The sequence below is a fragment of the Grampus griseus genome (assembly GCF_964374135.1).
Source record: "Grampus griseus genome assembly, chromosome: 7".
NCBI classification, from domain to species: Eukaryota; Metazoa; Chordata; class Mammalia; order Artiodactyla; family Delphinidae; genus Grampus; species Grampus griseus.
The window spans coordinates 23715752-23738528 of record NC_139001.1 but is presented as its reverse complement, the minus strand read 5'-3'; the positions used below and the strand labels follow the sequence as shown (position 1 = coordinate 23738528).

The 22777-nt window shown below is 36.2% G+C and overlaps 1 protein-coding gene across 1 annotated transcript in view; it reads right to left on the bottom strand.

Annotated features, from left to right (window-relative positions):
• Nucleotides 1–22426, bottom strand: part of IKZF2 (IKAROS family zinc finger 2) — a gene marked incomplete at its 3' end in the record, with an annotated part of 168577 nt that extends 146151 nt beyond the window's left edge. The window contains exons 1-3 of the mRNA XM_082658602.1: nt 22328–22426; nt 20781–20829; nt 19877–19981 (exon numbers count right to left, since the gene is read on the bottom strand). Coding sequence (XP_082514728.1) covers nt 19877–19981; nt 20781–20814 — 139 coding nt within the window. The 5' untranslated portion in view covers nt 20815–20829; nt 22328–22426. The remainder of the gene's footprint in view (nt 1–19876; nt 19982–20780; nt 20830–22327) is intronic.
• Nucleotides 22427–22777: the final 351 nt, after the last annotated feature.

Below are 22777 nucleotides of genomic sequence, written 5' to 3'. Positions count from 1 at the left end.
AAGCTAAATAAAGTTACCATAATAAAATAAAATAAATTTGTGAAACACCACAATGGATTTGTGAAACAGTGGAATTTGTGGATGGCAAACTTGTCTGTTTTTTTAATGGAAAAGAATATTCTAAACGTTATAACAATCAAGTAAGAAAAATACTCATATTCTCTAGAAGGCAAGAGATGACTTTAGACTGAGTTGATACTACTTATAGTTCAAGTAATATCTTAGGAACCATATCTAATAAGTATAAAAATAATATGCAAATATTTATAAACTACAAAGAATAACAGTTAATTGCACCAGAAAATGAGCTACGTGCTTTATGTAAGTTAATGCATTTATTTCTTAAAACCTTATGACAGGTATTATTATTTACAGCTGAAGGAAATGAATGTAGAATATCCAAGAAACACTCCCAAGGTCACATAGTAGAACAATCAAATATCGGCAATTCCCCACATTTACCTTAAAGTAAGGAGCAGAGCAAGGACTTGACCCCAGGTCTATGTTACTTGAAAATCTTGACCACTTCCATTGGGCCCCACCCCAAAGCATAACAACAGCTGCACCCACAGAAACTGCTATGTTCCAGAGCAAACAGGTACCCAATATTTATTGTGAATGAAGCAAATGAACACATGAATGAAAAGAAGGAAAGAGCAAATTATGTAAGGGAAGCAACACCAGGCCAAGAGCAAGAACATAAGGCTTTAAATCACTCTTCTACTCTTTCCCCATGTGGGCCTCAATGTGCAGGTTTCTAAAGTACAGGTTTTGGAATAGATATTACAGTATAAAATACTGTGTTTAACATACTGGTGCATGTGCACGCACAGGCATGCATGCACACACACACACATAAACACACGCATGCAGAATTCTATTTATGGAAGGGAAAGGACAGTCATTTAGTGAGACCTTGAGCCCATATGTATCATCTACTATGTTTTCCTGGCCCAATTCTGAGTGTTGGGGTTACATCAGTGACCAAGACAAATGTTCTTCAAGCGTGTGTTGAGAGAAGAGACAAATAAATAAACTAGATAATTTCAGATACTATTAAGTACCACAAAATATAATAGGGTAATGTCATAGAATGCCTGAGAGGGGCTTATTTATCTAGGGTGCTCAGGAAAAGCCTCTCCAAAGGGGCAACAGTTGAGTGACAGCAGAAAAGAAGGAGGCTTCATTCAAAGTTATGATGGAAGAGTGTTCCAAACCCTCAGATGGGAATGAACTTGCCCTGTCCAAGGAGAAGAAAGAGGGGAGATATTTTGAGAGTTTAGTGAAGAAGAAGAATGGAGGAGGACTCAGACAGAGGCAGGAGCCACATGTCCTACAGGATCTTGCAGACTGTGGAAAGGAATTTCAACTCTATTCTGTTTTTAATAGAAAAGTTTTGTGTTTAAAGCAATGGATGGTTATTATCTGGTTTCAGTTTTAGAAAGTGCAGGTCTGACTATTGGGTGGATTATGGGGCAAAGAGGAAAAAGAATGGAGGCAGAAAGACCAGCTACAAATTTTTGTAATATTTTAGGTTTAAAAGACTAGGAAATGATGGCAGCTCAGACTAGAGATGTAGGAGTGAACATTATGTAAATTCAAGATATATTTTGGGGGACTTCCCTGGTGGCACAGTGGTTAAGAATCTGCCTGTCCATTCAGGGGACACGGGTTTGAGCCCTGGTCCGGGAAGATCCCACATGCCGCGGAGCAACGAAGTCCGTGCGCCACAACTACTGAGCCTGCACTCTAGACCCCGTGTGCCACAACTACTAAGCCCACGCACTGCAACTACTGAAACCCTAGAGCCCGTGCTCCACAACAAGAGAAGCCACCGCAATGAGAAGCCCACGCACTGCAACGAAGAGTAGCCCCCTCTCACCGCAACTAGAGAACGCCCAGGTGCAGCAGCGAAGACCCAACGCAGCCAAAAATAATAAATTTTTTAAAAAAATTTTTAAAAAGATATATTTTCGAAGTGAAGCCAACTATTTCTGATGGACTACATGTAGAGTTTGAGGAAAGGACCAGTACCAGATACAGATTGGAAAGTCAAAGCATTGCAGTATTTAAAAAAAGAAACTGAGAAAGAGACAATGACCTGCAGATGGAAACATAAGGGCTGCTAATAGATGTAGGTGAATACCAGATGTTTTCTGTTCACTGAGTAATTGGCAGCCACTGATTATGACACTTCTAATGAAGCCACTCCCTCTCTGTTTCTTTCTCTCAGACAGGGGCAGCACATTTTTCTCACTTTTCTATCGAAAGCTTCTAGCTTGGGCTTCCCTAGTGGCCCAGTGGTTGAGGGTCCACCTGCCGATGCAGGGGACACGGGTTCGTGCCCCGGTCCGGGAAGATCCCACATGCCGCGGAGCAGCTAGGCCCGTGAGCCATGGCCGCTAGGCCTGCGCGTCCGGAGCCTGTGCTCCGCAACGGGAGAGGCCACAACAGTGAGAGGCCGCATACCGCAAAAAAAAAAAAAAAAGCTTCTAGCTTTCTGATTGCAACTAACTGGACCATTTCCTTTATCTCAATAGTCAGTAACCTAGAAAATCAAAACACATGGTAAAAGTAGAAACTTGGAAATAAGTACTAATGACCAAGCCCAGGGTCTCTCAGGGGAAGCAAAGAAGTAAAACACCAAATTCAAAGCATGAGTGCACTTTAAAGCAAAAAAAACAAAAAAAGGCTTTATTATAAAGTGATAAATACAACTTAATAGGCCTTAATCACCAGAGGTGTGCGCATCCAGATACATGATTCTGAAAATATATCAGTATCCAAAATGTATCCAAGAACTCCACACTTGCAAAGCAAGCATTTGGGGGAGTGCTGAAGTTCCCCACCATCCTGAAGAGCCACCCAAGTAGGTAACAATGCACTTTAATTTATTAAAAACAACTTGCTAGCAGCAAAAGTATTTTACAGTAATTCAACTCCAACTGCTCACACAATAGAGAAAAAGATGGCGGGCTTCCCTGGTGGCGCAGTGGTTGAGAGTCCGCCTGCCGATGCAGGGGACACGGGTTCGTGCCCCGGTCCGGGAAAATCCCACATGCCGCGGAGCGTCTGGGCCCGTGAGCCATGGCTGCTGAGCCTGCGCGTCCAGAGCCTGTGCTCCGCAACAGGAGAGGCCACAACGAGAGGCCCGCGTAACGCAAAAAAAAAGAAGAAAAAAAAAATGGCAAACAAAATTACGGATTTATTACCACAAAGGGTTCTTTTCAGCATAAAAATGCAGATGACCTGTTATCATTAAATTGCTACCGTAGAGATATAAGCACTTTCAGTTCAGTTAGGATTAAGTACATTGCTTTCCAATATATGCCAGTTAAATATTATAGGCTTAATTTACAGAACCTATACCAAGCAAACTACATTTCATGAACTTCCAAATAACATACAATTTTGTTGTAACAATAAAGAAAGAAAAAAGAAAAGAAAAAGAAAAACCAAAGCTAGAGAAGTAATAAAATGATTAGTTCTTAAGAAGATGTTACAATGTAAACAATGAGAAGACTTGGCATTCTCCAAGCTATTAAATACACCACCTGATTTTTTGTAGCTATAGGCATGATTACAGATGTCTGTAAAACTAGGTAACGATTGGTTGCTCTTTTAAAATTGCTCAGACACATTTAACCAACTATTTCAAGAAAGGATTCAGATAAAAACTGGAAAAAGAAACTTTCCTAAAGGTTGGGTATCTGATCCTAGGTACTGTTATAACAATTATATCATGGACAAAGGTGATAAGTATCACGATTGCTCTAAGAAAATTAAGGTCTGGCCTCACAATCTAGCATAAGCAGAAATGTGTACAGTTTCAAGGAAGAGGCATTTGATTCATGGGTTTTTTTGGTTTTGGGGGGTTTTTTTTGCAGTACGCGGGCCTCTCACTGCTGTGGCCTGCCCCGCCGCGGAGCACAGGCCCCGGACGCGCAGGCCCAGCGGCCATGGCTCACGGGCCCAGCCGCTCCGCGGCATGCTGGATCCTCCCGGACCGGGGCACGAACCCACCTCCCCTGCATCGGCAGGCGGACCCTCAACCACTGCGCCACCAGGGAAGCCCGATTCATGGGTTTTTAAACGATCTTTGGGATTTAGCTACTGGGTAAGAGTTCCCTAAAAAAAGCAGCAGTATTACTCCCATTTTCATGTGTGTCTACTAAATGGCTAGGTTATGATTTGAGAGATCTTGGATCGTGGAAATTAGAAACCTTCATTAGACAAAATAATAATAATAACTTTATTTTTTTATTGAAGTATAGTTGATTTACAATGTTGTGTTAATTTCTCCTGTACAGCAAAGTGATTCAGAAATATGTGTGTATACATATATATATATGTATATCAACACACACGTACACATTCTTTCCAAAATTCTTTTCCATTATGGCTTATCACAGGATATTGAATAATAATAACTTTAAAACTATAAACTTTCTCAACAATCTCTCTTACTTCACACTTCTTAAAAACAAATAACCAAAATGTCTTGGGGTGAATTTATATATATGTATATAAAGATTGTCTACAGATCTTCTAGAATCTTTATAAAATCTATCTCTGTACTGTAGAGCAACATTGGCCTAAAAAGATGCATTTTATGAAGTCATGTGAGGCCTCTAAGCACTTGAAGCTTTTAGTCTAACACAGTATTTTGCTTGAGTGAGTGTTGCAAAGAGAGTTCAAGAGCCTAAGCTAGTGTTAACTTGAGACCATTTATTTTAAAACTGCCTTGTGGGTAAAAAGACTAGCTGGGTGATGTATCCTTAGTACACACAGTGCTGAAGTGACCAAACCTGTGGGGTTAATCTAATAACTTATAGAAATAACTGAGTTACATCTCTAAGGTGTCTAGCCAAATAAGCAATTCATATTAACTCATAATGTAGTTAAAAATTAATAGGCAGCCTTCCTGATGGAGACACATACGTATAAGGCAACATGCTAGCTAACTTCTGTGGAAAAGAGAAACTAATATTTCTTGAAATGTGTTAGGCACTGTGATAGAAGCTTTACTGAAGTGTTTTATTAATCCTCACAACAACCCCAAGAGACAAGCACTAACTTTGCCTATTTGACAAAGGAGGAGTTGGAGATTAACACATAGCACAGCCCAAGTCATAAACCCAAGTCTGATCAGCACTGAAGTCAGGCTCTGACGGCTACCCTCAGGCTGTAGAGATTATAGTCATTTTGCCTGCGCTCAAGGAGATTCCAGTCTTACAGGGGCGATAAGATGTACACAAGCAATGGAGTAATGGTAAAACAAGATAGGAAGTGATAAAGGCTTCCTAGTTTTTAGAGAGGAAACTATTCCTGGATAAAAGGATCATTTTGTTTTAAGGACTGACTGCACTGACACTATGCTCATAGTAACCCAGACCCAGGAAAAGTTACACTTCAGACATGAAGAGCAAAATGTGTAACTTTAAATGATCTCATTGGGATTTACAAAGATTTCTGCATCTTTTAACCAATGACCTATGAGTAGCCTGTTTATTATGTATTCTGCTATAAAATCTTCTCAAAAGAATATCCACTTTTCTTCTTGATTGTTCACAGAGGAAAAAAATGGACATTACTGGGGACTGATATATAGTTCTGAGAATTCCAGATATGCAACAGAGAGATGGGTAATGATGTAGGACACACAGCTCCATGAGTATGGAAATTCATGGAATTTCAGAACCATACTTGGAATTCACTCACCAACATATCTAGTAAATAAGTAAACAAGACCCCTCTCTGGGCCAGGTCAGGAGGGAGTCACACTGTGCAGTCAAATCCTGCCACCAAACACGTCTTCTGAACTGCCATCTTCAAATGAAGTGCATTCCTACCGCATAATTACCATTTCAATTACATCCCTCACAAACAGAGCAGGTTTATTTGTGATTCGCATTAATTAGGTAATTTTAGCTTCATTTCTTTAGTAATTGATTTGAATACAACAGAATTAATAATTGCCTCATATCTGCACACACATTTCTTTTCAAACAAGGACGATCTGACAGCACTCAGACAGATGAAGAGCAAAAATATCCACTCAGGGATGCAGATATCTTGAGTTTTATCAGCAATGCTTTGGACTACTTTTTTTTTTTTAATTGTTGTTGCTTAAAAGCAGAGTAAAAGCACATCCTTTCTAGAAGACTAGTTGATACCACATGTATGTGGGATCTTTTTCTCGGTTATTTGATTCAAGTTTTTTCTCATACTCTTTTCATCTAACAATAAAATAATAGCTACCATTCTGGTTAACTTACACCATGCCAGTCACCATTCTGGAGCCTTTACATGTATTATTTCTAACACTTGCCACTCTGACAAAGCAGATTATTAATATCCCTGTTTTACAAACTGAGATTCTAAGAGATGAAATATCTGTCTAGAGGTCTCACATTTGATATATATCAGGGCTTACTTTTTTTTTTACCACATAGGGAGGGGAAGAGGAAAATTCATTCAGTTCTGTATTTTTTAAAAATATATGTTTATTATTTTCTAGTAACAAATAAAAGGCTTAAGTAATGCCAGGAAGAACAGATTCCTCTGAGACTGCTTAAATAAATATTAAGATCAAGTTTTAATGAGCACATTGTATGTTAGATGTGAAAGCATTTCGAATAGTCTAAAATATTTTACAAATAAAATATATGACTTTTAATAGGCTTAAAAACTGTTTTTTCTTAAGCCAGTTAAACATATACCCTGATCTTGTTTTTATTATTTATGGGCTTAGTAAACCTTCCCTTCAACAATAATACATGTGTAAACTTCATCTCACGTCTGATAAATTTTTATTGCAGTATTATCACAAGGTTAATTTTAGAAGAGTATTCCAGTAGGTAACAGCCAACCTGGGAATTCTAAATCTCTGACAGGGTATGATCTGAAGAAAGTCTTTTGAAACACTCAGTGCTTGTGTCTTAGATACTTCAGGAGGAAAATGGAAAAACAAGAGATCAGAGAACAAAAACTGGATGCAAAACCCCATCTCATCTGCTCAATATCAAGTTCCTTCTTCATTGCCGCCTCCCATGAGGGAAAAAAAAAAAAAAAGAAAGAAAGCAGAGAAAGTTCTTACTGTTTCTGGCAGGCTTATGGTCTCCCTAACTCCCCAACGGCCTTTCCCACTGAAATGAAGTAAAAAGGCAATTGAGGGACAAGATCAAAGTTGACTGCATCCATTATAATTTAGGAACACAACCAATTAGGATACCTCTCAGACACAGCACATATTTCAGTCACTTTTGCAAAAGATAAAAGCAATAGGTGAGTCCAAGATGGCCATCAGTAACACCACTGGGTTATGACAGCAAACAATCTATTTTATACTACCGACTTCTACTGCTTCAATCTTCCAATCTTTCTAGGCTGAAACCCTTAGGACTCCAGTTCTTCTAACCAGTCAACCCCCATCTTTCACTCCCTGGCTTTCAGATATCTGAAAAAGTACACTTCTTTCTATTGACTATCAATATTTATCATTTATCTTCTACCAGAAACCACTTTAATCTTATGGCCACATTCTTCATCACTCAAGCAGGAGGTAACTTCTTTAATTAACTTATAAATTCAGATATTTATTTATGCTTTCTGAAAGAAGAAAAAAGGAAGGGAAAGATCCTATTTTTCATTTGCCTATTCCTCTCTCCAGTAGATCTGCTAACTCAAGTGGGTTCTGCGGCTTATCCCTCACTTCTGGATTCGCCATTTGTTTCTCTCTTCTTGAGCTAGCTCTCTTCTCTGTTCTCTATACTCCATACCTCTACTCTTTCCTTTCAATGAGCAACATTCAATGGAATTTTAAATTGATGAACATGAAAAAGAGACTAAGCGTCTTTTAAAAAAGTAAACTTGGGCTTCCCTGGTGGCGCAGTGGTTGAGAGTCCGCCTGCCGATGCAGGGGACATGGGTTCGTGCCCTGGTCCGGGAGGATCCCACATGCCGCGGAGCGGCTAGGCCCGTGAGCCACGGCCGCTGGGCCTCTGCGTCCAGAGCCTGTGCTCCGCAACGGGAGAGGCCACAACAGTGAGAGGCCTGCGTACCGCAAAAAAAAAAAAAAAAAAAAAAAAAAAAGTAAACTTTATTATCATATACAAGGTAGAACGGAAAACCTAAGGATAAGTTTTAACTTATTCTACTCAGATTTCTTTTGGCATCGGAATGCTACATGTCTCCTTACCATTGCCAGAAGTACACTTATATGAACATTATTTACTTTACAGCATCTCATGCTATGAATCAATATCACTCAAAAAACTTTCCAGAGTATGTAACTTTATTTGGAAATTCCACTGTATTACAGCCATTAAGAAAACACCTTATATTCAGAATAAATTTAAAATAATATTCAATGAGTCTTTTGACAGCATTTGTATATGAGAATACCCGACTTCAGTATTTATCATCAACGGCAGTAGTCCAATTTCACGAGTCTATTATATCACTGAAATTTCAAGGTTAGACCTTTCTTATCAGCGATATCATTGTCTCTCTTACAAAACAGCTCCGTGCTTTGAGAAGATGGTTCACTGAATTCGTTTTTTTTTAATTATACAAGTAAAAGATCTTTTATAAAAGATCCAAATAATGCAGAACTATTTAGAATAAATGATAAAACACCCTATTTACCTTCACATAAGCCAAAGTGAACACTACCAATAGTCTGGTCTTTCCTTCCTTCTTTCCTTCCTTATTCTTTGCTTTCACTCTCTCTCTCTCTCTCACACACACACACACACACACACACACTTTTAAAACATAAATGGCGCTCTCTTGTACATACAGTTGTATGAAAGCAATTGTTTACTTAACTATAATTTCTCTGATTTGCTTAAAAAATAACAGATCTTTAAATCTGTTACCAGTTATTGTACTCAAACTGTGGGACCAACTAAAACTACCCAAATTCATCAAAAGATAGCCTTATTGTTAGCACAATATATGTAAAAATAATTTATTTTAAATTGTTTTCTTGGGGAGCAGGGATGTTTCTTTTTGTTCCCAAAAAACTGAATCCAAAAACTGTAATTAGGTCATTAATCTGTCATAGTTCAGACAGATGGCAGTGTGTAATTCATATTTTGAGTAAAAAACAGAAGACTTACAGAAAAATATCTCGTATTTCTTTTTCTAGTTCTCAATTATGTTCAAACAAAATCTATTACCACTTTCAAATATTTTGCAACATTCAGCAATATAATAGAATTTGTTTTATATTTCAAAATACTATATTAGAATCAGTGTTCTTAAAGTACTTATAATTTTAAAACAGTCTAAAAATGATTAAGTACTACTTACCTATTTTCAATACCTAAAAATTCTTAAACAGCCCAATGTCCAAGCTCTAAGTGATATATGAATAATCTAAGCAATCATTTCTAGTAAAAATAAATGAACCTACTTCAATCAGGAGTTAAATGTAAATCCTCAGCTCGAAAAGGTATACAAATGCTACTTTTCCATCAAGAAGGTAACAAATGTAATGAAAATAATGCAATCTACCTCAGACCATCTGGATAATAAAGATACTGACATAAGTCTGATTAAAAGGCTTGAAAGACATGTCTTACAAAAGAAATATATTTCCATATGTAAATACTACTTGCTAAAATGTTTGTTTTGAACAACAAGGCTCTTCATGAAAATGACATAACAGGAAATGTTTTATATAGTTGCAGAAGGAATAATTCCTCTTTAGAACTCAGCCAGAAATTCTTAGTTAATTCAACAGAAACAGAGCAATGCAGCTTCCCAGCACTTCAAAATATGGCCAAGCCCTGCATACTGATGTCTTAGTAAGTAGTAGGTAAAGTTGACACCGTCAGGTGTAAGGAGAGCTACAGCTTCCATGATAATAAGAGAGCAATGACAAAAATGTCAAAGGTGTAGACACCAGAATGTTAATTTATTAGAACGTGACTTTACACTGATTAATTATATGCTCCTCAAAATATCTGGAGAGCATAAGAAAAGTTAATTGAAGCATTCCATTTTGTACATGCAGTTTTAAATAAGTGATAGAAAAACTGATTTTAAAATTATACGTGGTGTGAAATCTGTAAACACTAAATGTGTCATATAAAGATATTAGTAATGAAGACGATGATGATGACTATAACATATTCACTGAAACATTTACACTAACTTGAATTCCACTGACTATGTTAGTATGGAATCAGAAAACTAAAGAGACGTTTAGAATCTTGAAGATCATCTGTTTGGGGCTGATCTGAAGATTACAAAATCCTTTTGAGACTGAGACATGGTTGAAATAAATACATACCCTAACAAAGAAAATCACAAGTAAAATGGGATTTCAGAATTATTTCAACATCTAAGAAATCAACTTTCCAAATTTCCTCAAATAGATCAGAAATACATTATTTAAATACACGTATGGAATATGTGAATATAAGCAAGTTCCTTAATTCAATAAATAATTACTGGGCTCCTACAATGACCCAGTATGATACTGTATACTGGGAACGAAGAAATATTCTGTAACATCTTAAGGAAAAACCCGAACTTTGGGGCCAACCCAATAGATAAGGCATAGCCATTTTCTTCAAAGATTCACATCTGGAAAATCTCTAATTTCTTTATAATCAACATGTGGCCCCAAAATAAAGCTGTGTGCTTTGAAAAAATAGTTTTAAATTCACACTCAGTAATTAAGATAGCCTTCCCTATTAACTAACCTAAAATACTATACTTGTCTATAAAGTCTCATTTGCTGTGGCCGGACTACTTCAGAGATTTCATGAAACTAGTGTGATGTTTATTCCTCCTGACCTATTAATTAGAAGCTCTCCTAGATCCCCAGCTAACGTAAGGTGCCTTTCTCAGGTGGCAGTGCTATTTTCCATCTTCATCTAAAATAGATACTAAGACCTCTTAAACTGCTGGCCACATCACCCATCAACATTTCTGCGAATGGAAGTTTGAATTTATGGTAATAGTAGTTGGGGTATCCTTTATAGGTATTATAAGATAGCTTTCATAGAGTTAGGCTATAAAATCAACACTTAACAAATCTAAGCAGAAATGTAAAATTACATTAAAGAAAATGAATGGATCCTAGGCTGACAAGAATTGGTTATCACCTGATTACATGTATAAGTTAAAAACTGAATCTGCGGGATTTAGCCAAGGAAGCCAAGGAAAAAAAAAATGACTCTCAGAAGTATTTTGGCTGAGGCTATATCTAGGGAATCTAAATCCATGTCCATTCAGGGAAGAAGGAATTGGACAAAAGACTTCAACCATACTGATGCAAATGGCACTGCTATTTCTATTGTGATGCTGAACATATTAGGGTCTCTTAGTCTGATGCCATTAAACATTTGAATTATGTAACTAACTCCCTTTGTTTGTATTCCTTGCTAACCAGATGACCTTTGTTGCTTTACCCATATAGGTCAGTACACACACAAAAACAGATCTGGTCAAGCCAACTGAGGTGATCCAGATCCTATGTTAGTTGGTTCAGGTTTTGTTCGTTTGTTTTATTTTTAATGAAAGTACAGACATAAATTGGTATTCCAACTTTAAACATCAATTTTGTAAACTTGCTTAATGCGAGTCAACCTTGAGATACGGTGCCGCTCTGTGCATGCTGCCAATCAAGTTTTGGAACTTGTAAGGCTGAGAACAAAATCCTACATTATAGAAAATTTCTTGGGGAAATGTTCTCCTGTGGGAACCTATTTTAGAAGCTGGCTGTATTTTTGTCTCTGTTTCATTGTGTGTCTTCAAATTTATACACTTTTGAAGAATTCTCAGAGGTAAAAGGTGAGAAGCAGTTCATTTCTCTACAATGGATATAAACTATGGTGAGCACAACACTTATTTGCTTCTAAGTGCAACGGGATTATTAATATCTCAAATAAAATATGAATTCTCTTGGACCTTGAAAGATAACATCCACTCCAAAAAAAAATCCCTAACACAGTTTTTGTGCCCCAGCATCAGCAGTGAATCACACAAAGAAAATGCTTAATAAATGTTTGCTGGATCAGTGATTAAAAGATAAAAATATCTCCACAGCAAGTTCTGAATCTCCACATACAGGAAATCTCAGATGAAGTTATTTTCATCATTAACATTCATTTGAAATTTCATGGTGTCTTGGGTAATCAGGGCTTAATTTCTAAGATGGTGTTCTATAATATATGTTTTAAGGAAATAGATTAAGATGTTTTCTATACCACACTTTTCTCCTTACATTATTTTATCCCAAGGGGCACAATATTATAAACTTAAAAAAAAATTATGTACCGAATAATTTCCAAATGATATATATCATGTTGTATATTTATCTCAAAGTTTTCAAAAAGGCTCTGCATAAAATTATTAAATTCTTTGGCTATTAATGTAGCAGAACTGGCTAGTACTTAGTTAACAAATGATTCCTCATATGTTTTAAGCTATGTATTTATAGATGAGAAATAGGTTACAGAATAAAGACAAATCATTACAGTAGAGGTCTTGGAGTGTATGGCATATGATTTTTTTTTAATATGTAACCATCAAAGTTATGATATTAAATAGACCACAAAATTTTAAGGAGAGGGCTAGCATGTTTTGTTTAAAAATCAGTGAGTCAATCACATCAACTAATCCAACTTCTGAGACTAGCATAAAAGGACTCCATTAAGCAAAAAGAGTTCATTAAAACCTGTGATCGTACATTTCCATATAGAATTTTGATTCAATGGGGGCAGTTGGGGAAATATGGTCACTGATCAAATGCTGAGAATTACTTAGGGAAGAATTTTTTAAAGAAATACTAAACTATTGTTAAAGTAATACAGGAGGGAAAGTAACAAAACCACAAGCTACATATTAGATTTCACTAATTAGGAAAATTCACACTTAGTCTAAACTATCCTCCTGCCTGATTGCTATCCTCTCCCAAATTCCACAGGTGCTTCAAACTCTCTGTATACAGAATTAAACTAAACTAAATCTTTTCCTGGAAACCTGCTCCAGTATTTCCTATCTTCCCTGATGGAACCTATTGCCATCTATCCAATAATCTAATAATCATCATGAACTTTCTCCTATCCTTAACCCTACGATCCAAGTCCTGTCCACTTTAAGCTATTATTTCCCAAATCCTTCTCTTCCTTATTATCTTCACTACCACTGGCTCTCATGACTTTTCACTCTGTCATTGCAACAGCCTGTTAAAGAACCCCCTGCCCCTAGAGTGTTCCCCAGCCACAATCATTTTACTCCTATTGTAGCTGGTATGATTCATGTCAATAAAAAGACTGAAGTAATCTTATTTGTTAAAATCCTGTGCTCCCTTGAAAATGAAATCCAAGTTTCCTCTTATAAAAGATATTCCATTATCTTGCCCTGGTTAATTCTCCAGAGTCATCTCTGGCTTCAAATTCTAAGACTCCAACTTTGCACTCCAGAAATACCAATCTGTTTGTATTTCCCAGAACATATCATATTATTTCTCAGCTCCCACTGTGGGTTTGTTTGGTGAACAAGCCTTCTGCTTCTCCTAAATCCTATTCATTTAATAAGTCTCAGCTTAAGCAGCATCTCCCTCCAGGAAGTCTTCTCAAACTAGTACCACCCCTCACTCCCCATAATAATAAGAACACTGAGGTTATCATAGTATAATGCCCTGTTCAGATGTCTCTTTCAAACCAGAGCATGAGCTACAGGAGGACCAGAGCATGAGCTACCAGAGGACAAAAATAGTGTACTATTCACCTTTGGATTCACCTTACTGTGCCTGACACATAAAAGAGAGCCTACAAATATTTGTTGAATTAATCAACTAGAACAATATAGCAACATGTCAAATGCTTGTGATAATTTTATTTTAAGTTTACTTCAAATTTAAAACACCTAAACTATTACCGCCAAAATGCATAATTAGCAACAATCAGGCCTACAACTTGATTAAGTATCATCAAATGAGAATTGACGGTACTACCAGAAGCAACAAATACGGTGAAATTTTAGATACAGATTTTCAAAGAAAGAATTGATTCTAGATATGGCTAGGTTACTCTACTAAGAGGACTTTTTCCATTCTTAAAGACTGGTGGCTTTAGAGCACCAATGATAAGCAATGATTTTCTTTACATGTAACCAAAAATATAAAACTTAGCTCAGGAACACTGAAACCCAATAAAAAGAATCTCTGGCACATAGACAAACTCTACTTCTTTCTTAACCAAAATCTTCACAGATGCTTTAAATAATAGAGGGGGGTTTTCTTTCACTTTTACCCTAAATTATTAGAAATGCCTATCTCCATTCCATGGACCTATGTAGTAAAGTGGAAAGAGCAAAAGATCTGAATTTCAAACAGATATTGATTTGAAAAAAAAAAAAGAAAACATTCTTATGAATCATGGTTTGGTGCAAAAGAAACTTACCTACTCTGAGTGATAGCAGCAGTGATTATTTATTGGATCTTAGCATGTGTCAGGAACTGCGCTAAGTATTTTGCATAATATTGCCTCATTTAAACCTCACAACATGGACTTCCCTGGTGGTCCAGTGGTTAAGACTCTGCACTTCTACTGCAGGGGGCACGGGTTCCATCCCTGGCCTAGGAACTAACATCCCACGTGTCACGCAGCAGAGTGAAAAAGAAGAAAAATAAAGATAAAAAAATAAACCTCACAACAGCCCACTGACTTAGGTATTGCTTATCCCAATTCTACAGATAAGAATACTGGAGCTCAGAGATGTGAAGTAACATGACTAAGATCATACAGCAAGCTAGTGGCAAAGCAAGAATTCTAACACAGGCCTGTATAACTCCAAAGCCCATATTTTTAACCACCTGCAATCTACTGCTTCTGAGCCTCAGTTTTCTGTAGTATAAACAGAGTAACTTCACAGAGCTGTTGTGGAGACTAAGTGAAATAATATGGATCACTTAGTATAGTGTTGGGCATCCTATATATATTCAATAAATTATGCCCCCCTTCTTTCTCTCACTCCAGTTGTGATTACACATTTATAATAAGGGAAAATAGTTCCTAAATACTCTTTACCTATTTCAGCAGAGATATCCTGAGTCTTGATTAATTCACAAAAGGAAAATACTAATAGGTCAATAAATATATATTATATAAACAGATATAAAGGAAAAAAGCAAAGAAAAACAACATAGTCTACCTCATCTTAGGACTGTGACCCTGCTATTGATCTTTCAGAACATCATAAAATCAAAATGTATCGATATTCAAAGTCAGGAGAGAAGAGGATGGGACCCAGGGATCTCAATTCCTTACGGCTCAGAGGAAGACTCCCAAAAGAACCTAACCAATCACATTACATCATTTTTAATGTATTTCCAGTGGGGAAGACAAATTTGGACAAAGATAGAGGCAATATAAACAACACTTCTACAGTAAGCTGTTTTGTTTCTCCAAGACAGACATTTATTCTTACTTCAAAGCAGACTTAAAAGATGGGGGGTGGGGGGTAGGGGCGGAATGAGCTGCAAAGTAAAAAATACAGAAATTTTGCTGTTAATTCCCTGCTCATACGTACTTCCTTTAGTTCCTTTTTTTTTTTTTCCTTTTGGTACATGTCCATGACGCTTACCTCTGATGGGTGTAAAGAAATCAAGTCAAACTTATATTTTTTAATTTCCCGAAAAGTAAAAACTAAATGTAAGGTATGTTGGGTATATATACAAAACTAAGTACTACAACTGAAAACAGAGCAAGCTTTTACATCAAGTCCATCTGGTGTTATATTAGGGTGTGTCCTATGGAAATCCAGCCAAGGGTGACTGCCAAACTAAGATACAGAAGACAACTCAGAAAGCTGGTGAGTCCCAAAACATAAGCTATATTTTTAAAAGTGCAGTAGAGCATCTGCTTAACAAGATTATCTGTTATCATTCCACCCTCATAATAACCCTATTCTACTTCTGTAATACTGTTTTTGTCACTAAAACATGGGTCAGTACTGGACATGGTGGGCACCCTGAGATAATGACATTTTCAAGAGTTATCAATAAAGTGATCTAACTAACCCACAAGGTAATATCAGTTTTACATCCCAATCCTGACAACTTTATCCTTCTGCTAAGGGACCTAAGAGGCCAACTGGTTTCTTCAAACCTCCATTTCCTCACAAGAAAAATAGAAATCATACTATACTTATGCTTCACTAGGTTCTAAAAATGGAAACTAGCTAAGAAAAAAAATGAATGTGAAGCACTCTAAAAAGAATAAACTAGATTCCCTGACCTGATTATTGGTCAGAGTCTTGTAAAACTAGAATTACTACTTCTTCCAATTCCATACATGCCACCTGGCCATCAAACTGACTGATAAATGGTATTGACTGCAAAGTTGATCCATGTAAAGGTTTTAAAGTAATAGAAACAAAATTTATGTCACAATGTATTTTCACACCATTAGCTCTCTCCAAAGAAAATTTACTTGTTAGCATTATAAAAGTAAATGATAATGAGAAAAATAAGATTAATGACAATTTTTTGAACCTTAAAAATCTTTCAAAATACTCAGCAGCAGGTATAGCACAGTTTGAAACCGATACTGAAGCAACTATATAAGAATTGGGAATGAGCTAACCCAGAAACATAAGGAATCACAAAGTAAGTCTCATCTGATGGACCGAAATACAATATGGATTATTTTTGTATTGTTCTGTCTGAGCTGTCTGTCTCAGATCCTTAACTTCCAGATTCTATTTTTAAAATCACTTAACACTGTGTATTTCCAGTAGCCATCAAGGCATATACTGTCATCCCTGACACCGAAGATTGTCAGCAGACTCAATATGTACACTAATGATCTTGGGCAACAATGCCCATCTTCTTATCAAAGAGATCCTTATTCTAGAAGAAAAAGTCTAAATTTCTCTAAGGAAATCCACTCGAAAATATAGGATGTAGTCATTACAAAATGTTAAGTTCACTAATACCTCTTACTTCTTTTTATCTTACATGCTGAATTTTGAAACCAAAGACTGCCAGGCACTGTAACATTTTTAGTTCTCTCCCAAGTCACCGATGCTCTCTTCTAGCACTGTCAAATAATGATAGCTACTGTCATTATTTTTTATACAATAGCTGGCAGCAAGTTATACAGACACCCTTCATCTTAGAATAGTCATCGAATAACCTAAACAAATGACTATGACCTTAGAATAAAACTGACCACTTTCCTAAAGCCAAAATAAGTGGGCTATCACATAGTAGTGTTACTTTACTGCTAGAACGTCAGTTATTTCATAAAATCAAAGGCTTTATTCCTTTTATTTTTTTTCTAACTGTTTTAAAATAACTTTTTTACCTCTTACACATATATGCTTGTCCTCCTTGCTGCTATGGAACCTATCTTACTCTATCATAAAGGTTTTCACATTTACTTTCAGCTCTAATACTTTCAACCAAAACTGCAATTCTGTTTTTGGAAGTCACAGCCCTTTAGGAATATTATTTGAAGATATTAAAAAATGTGGGAAATAAATAAGTTCTTTTCATATAATAAAGTCAGCAATGCATATAAAGGGATTTAGAAAAACCAGTAATCTCAGACACAAGTGATTTGACAAGTCACACACGCACAAAAAATTATTCCAAGTCACAGAAAAACATCTGAGCGACCGATTGTAGGTCTCTTATTCTAATTAACAGACAAGAGTCCCTCTCTAGCACTATTTGCTTTGGCAATCTAAAATGCTGATATTCTCCTAGATCTAACAGAGAGGAAAAATGGGTATCTTCTCCATCTAACACCTAAGTGGGTAACCTAGATACTGTAAATAGAGGCTACGTAAAGGATGCAACAGACAGCTCTGAAGTGAGAGCCAAAATATTTAACCTGCAACTCTTTGGAAAAGAACATGAAAACACATGCAGCTTAGCTAAAAACTATACTAACATGGAATTGCCACAGGCTAGTAAGTTAAAAAAAAGAAACAAGAACAAAACCTCTTTACCAAACATAATTTTACTGCTGTTGGGTGAGAAAAACTCAAATATCAAAAGCACAGTTCTTATTTGTCCAAACTGATCATGCCCATACTCTGCAATGTTTATTTAAAATAAATGAGTGAACTGCCTTTTAGAAAGGACTACTTGCAAAACCAAAATCAAATTCACAAATAGAGGAGCTAATTAACCAATTACCAAGTATTTTCCAGCTGATATTCTAGCAGTGGCTGGGGGATGACAGTCAAAGTCTGATTACCCAATATTACGTACCCCTTATATTCAATGTTTCTAAAGACAATAGCTAAATATTAAGCTAACAGAAATTGTATATCAATCTATCTTTACTCTTTAGGAAATTAAATGAAAATTATCTGAAAAATAAAATATCTATCCTGCCAAGGACCTAGTAATGTTAAAATGTAAAAATTGTACTCCCTACATTGCAATAGTAGTATAACTTTTATCAAATCAATAGCCAACTAGCAGAAAAATTAAATTAATCCTACAAGATCCATTACAAGAGATTAGCACTATAATTTAATATACATTCCATCACTATTAATTTTCTTCCTACATGATAAAGGAATTTCAATGACTGCTTCTAGAATGAAGTCTTCCTAGGAAGTGCTTCCCATTAATAAAAATAAAGAAAACTTTTAAATAAGTAAAGTAAGTTCACATAGTTCAGTCGAAATTTCAAGTCAATAACTAGAACCACTTAAAGTTAACAAATTGCAAAATGTATTCAATAGTATTCTATATACTCTTGCTTATAATTCAGAAGTCTTAACTACTTATGAAGCTAGTAGTTTCACAATAACATCAAGTTTTGAAACTGTAAGAGGGAAGTGGAAAGAAAATTTGTTCTCTCAGGATAATCAGAATTAATATATTAAGAATATGCTCATAATTCACTCGATGATTCAGTTTTCTTTAGTTATTAAATCTTCATTTAAAAAGGAAAGAAAATGCTTTTCCTTCACATGTCACCCAAATAGAAAGCTTTTAAATTAAATTATATTTACATGTAAATCAGATGGCCTTTCTGTATAAGAATATAACACATATCAAAAGTATAAACACACGATTTCAAATTAAGTTTAAGTAGGAGTAACAGAGCATTTGCACTTGATAACTTATGAAACATTATAATTAAGAGAAAATAAACCAAATTCTTAATAAAGTATTTTGTCTTCTGTCACTGACAGCATGTAAGTTGCTTTTCTATTACACAAAAACAATGTTTCGTATATCAATGAATGACCCTTTATCAAAAACAGTAGCCAAAACTGTCTATTCCTGCAAGTTCAAAACATCCTTCCAAATTTTCTCAATTCTTCTCTGGACAGTCTAAAACAAAATGCTTTCACTTTGTCAGAGAAATGGATGTAAATGAGTTCCACAAATTTTCAATTACATTTCACTTCCAATGCTTTGGACACGAAACTTTCACACGTTTAAAAAAAAAAAAAAGCAACTAACACTGCAATTCTACCACTGATGGATTAGCTTTGTGCCAAGGTAATAGAAAATAATTTCTTTTCCTTTTTTTACTTCGAAGAGTCCTTTGGAAATAACGTGTTTCCATACTTTTTTACCCAGCAACAAAAACAAAACTAAAACCTGGCAAGACAAAAGAATAACCAGAAAAGCCTAACATTTCTTACCTGATACAGGTAAGCACCAGCTCCCAAATGCCACCTTGGGATAGTTCAGACTAGTAAGCAGGCTCATGTTTTATGATACCAAAATGAACAGGGATAAATCTGTGTTGTTCTTTCTTTAACAAAATCTATAGCAGCAGCTACACCACAATGTGAGAGGACCCTACAGACCTAACAAATTCAAGTCTATCGCTAGAGAAATAGGAAAAAAAAAAATCATAAAATGAAGACTTACTGCTTGTCATGTGACTTGGTGAGGCATGCTGTCCATTGGGTGTGCTTGAGGTGAGGTCAATTGCCATACTGGAGTGTTCCCTTTCAGGTGAAAGCTCATTGTCACCTGTTTTCACAAAATAAAATCTTTTGGTCTCTGTTCATTGTCATCTAAAATCTAATTACCAACTTTGTAATCATATATGCAGGGGTATGCATATATGATTTTAATGAAATACATTTTTCCCTTAAAAAGAAACTATAAGGAAATGTTATTTAGAAATACATAATAAATGAACGAAATGACGAAAAGCAACAACCAGCCCACGATTAAAAAATTACAAAATTTCATTATCACATTCATCTAAACTGTAAAATAATGGAGACTGGAATAGTTGATTTCTAAAGTATCTTCTAGTTGAAAAAACTGTTTTCTTTTAACATCTAATTTAATCCTTAAGCACACAGTATTTTTAATGAGCATTTCCAAAATGCTGGCTATCAGAGAGTTAGATGTTTGAAAGGAGAGTTTGCTAAAAAAAAATGTCAACTTGAGTGAGCTAATTCTCTTTCACATTATGTGTCTGAAAAATAGGTTACAGAGTACTAAGTATTTAGTACATGCCATATTAGTAGACATATATGTAACCCGACCTATTCTAGACTTAAAGTAAATGAAAAAACAATAAAGTAGTAAATTGTTGATCTGCTAAGCTACTATTCTTAATATAGCAGGTATATATCTATAGTTCCTTCTTATTTCACTTCAGTGCTATTTTCTCAAACTCATTTACAAGGTGAAATTGTGAACAGATAGGAGGTAAGAGTTTACAGTTCTTGACAAAAACTTCCAATTCAGAAATTACGATACAGGTAGCAAACATAATTTTATTACCAATAACAGATTAATGAAAATGAATACTTACACGTTATATAGCCATCAATAGCCTCTGTTTCCATAGTCAAAGTGCAGTGCTGCAATACAAAAGATTATACCCTTAACACAATGATTCCTTTCAGTATCTGCCATTAAATGCTTAACTTATTTGAAGCTCCAAGCAGTTAGCCCATGTTGCTGCTGCTGCAACCTGTGCCCAAGAAACATACTACAGTGTACTGTATGTGCTCATTTGCAAGTCACTGAACTCTTTCTGCAAATGATCTGATTCCTGCTGGAGATAGGATAGGAAAGATAAGTGTGCTATGAGATGGGCTGCAGCAAGAAATGAATGACTCTTTTAATCAGAATTTACTCGGTTTAGAGAAAAAAATAGGAAGGGGGTACACCTCCAAAGTGCCAGCTTTAACTGGGATTGAAGTATTTTACCATTCACTACTTCCTACAATCAAGCTGCAGTTTGAGGACTTCCCGAGTATACAGATAGCTCTATTCACAATTGTTGCAAGTTGGTTCATCATGTTCTAATAGGGAGGGGGGAGGACAAACAAACAGAAGAAATACAAAACAAAACAAAAAAACTTCGTGCCCAAGTATGTCTTGAAGGTTTCTGCAGCAGTTACCCAACTGCCAGGCTTGTATTGACATTTTAGCCAACCCCAAGTTCTGTGTAAGCACCTGTTCAATGTAACCTTAATTTCCTGCCAGACCATGGTTGGATACCATGCCGAGCCTACTTAATACACTCCAATTTTGAAAAATTCATACACTTTTTGAAGAGGGTAAGGGGATCACTTTTTCAAAGTTTGGGGAATTATTTTCGTGCACCAATGACACAAAACAGGAACTTAATTCTCAGAAACAAAAGTAAATTGTATGAGATGACACCCCCTAGCTTTGATTTCACATAACGAAAAGATCGATAAGCTAACTGTATACTTTGAAGAAAAAAGTTTAAAGAATTGACATGTCCTGAGAAGATTTTTACTTATTTTTTTTTTCCTTTGGCCCTAGTCCTTTTTGCCTTTAGTTTCAAAACTCTCACTGCACCAGCAGCTAAATTATTCACAATGAGCCATTTCTGTATTGATCGCCAAGTATATTTAGCCCTGGCTCCTGGAATTTCTCCATTACTTACTGGAAAACAGGCAGCTTCACTTCTTGTCTCCAAAACCACTTCCCTTCTCCCTCCCCTCCCCTTCTTCACCACCACCCTCCCTACCCCCCCCCAAAAAAAAACTTTTCTTTCTTCCTTTATGGAATAATCAGATCAAATTCCCAACTCAGTCACTACATAACACTTAAATTTCAACCTGCTGTACTGTTATCAAATTCTTTCAAATTATGATTACATAAGGCTTTAAAGAAAGGCATCCGTAAAGTTTAAAGGGGAGCAATTTCTTCGGATATTTTACAAATGAGTTTATCTCTTTAAAAATGTACACATTTAACACACACATATTAAGAAAGAAACGTCAGGGAGAAGCGAAAGAAGTCTGCCCCATCAATGAAATGGTTATTAACCCTCAGAGAAGGAAAGAAAGAAAAGGAGAAAGAGAAACGAAATGTACATACAAAAGAAATTGTCCTTTGATTAAAAAAGATTCATCACCATTTCCAGCTCTGTCGGGAGATCTCAGCTTCTTCTAACCCCTCAAAGAGGAGGTGACAATGTCGGGCTGAAGATAAACGGAGAGAGAAAGAAAGAAGTTTTTTGTGTTTCCCCCTTCTCTTTCCCTCCCTTGCCCCTTCCAAGCCAAGCCCCCTGCAGAGTTCAAGGCAAGGAGGAAGGAAAAGCACTTTACAGGTGGGTCATTCCGAGCCCAAATCCAGCAAACAGATCGGCTGATAAACAAAACCAAGAAATGAGAGAGAAGGAACACCCCCCTTCTCCTCCTCCTTCTACCCCTCCCCCTCGTCCCTTTGGGATGGTCTAGTAGGAAAAGTCACTCAGGAATGGCACCACGTACTTTCAGGAAAGAGGAAAAAAAAAAAGAGAGAGAGAGAGGTCAGTCAGTGCTACAG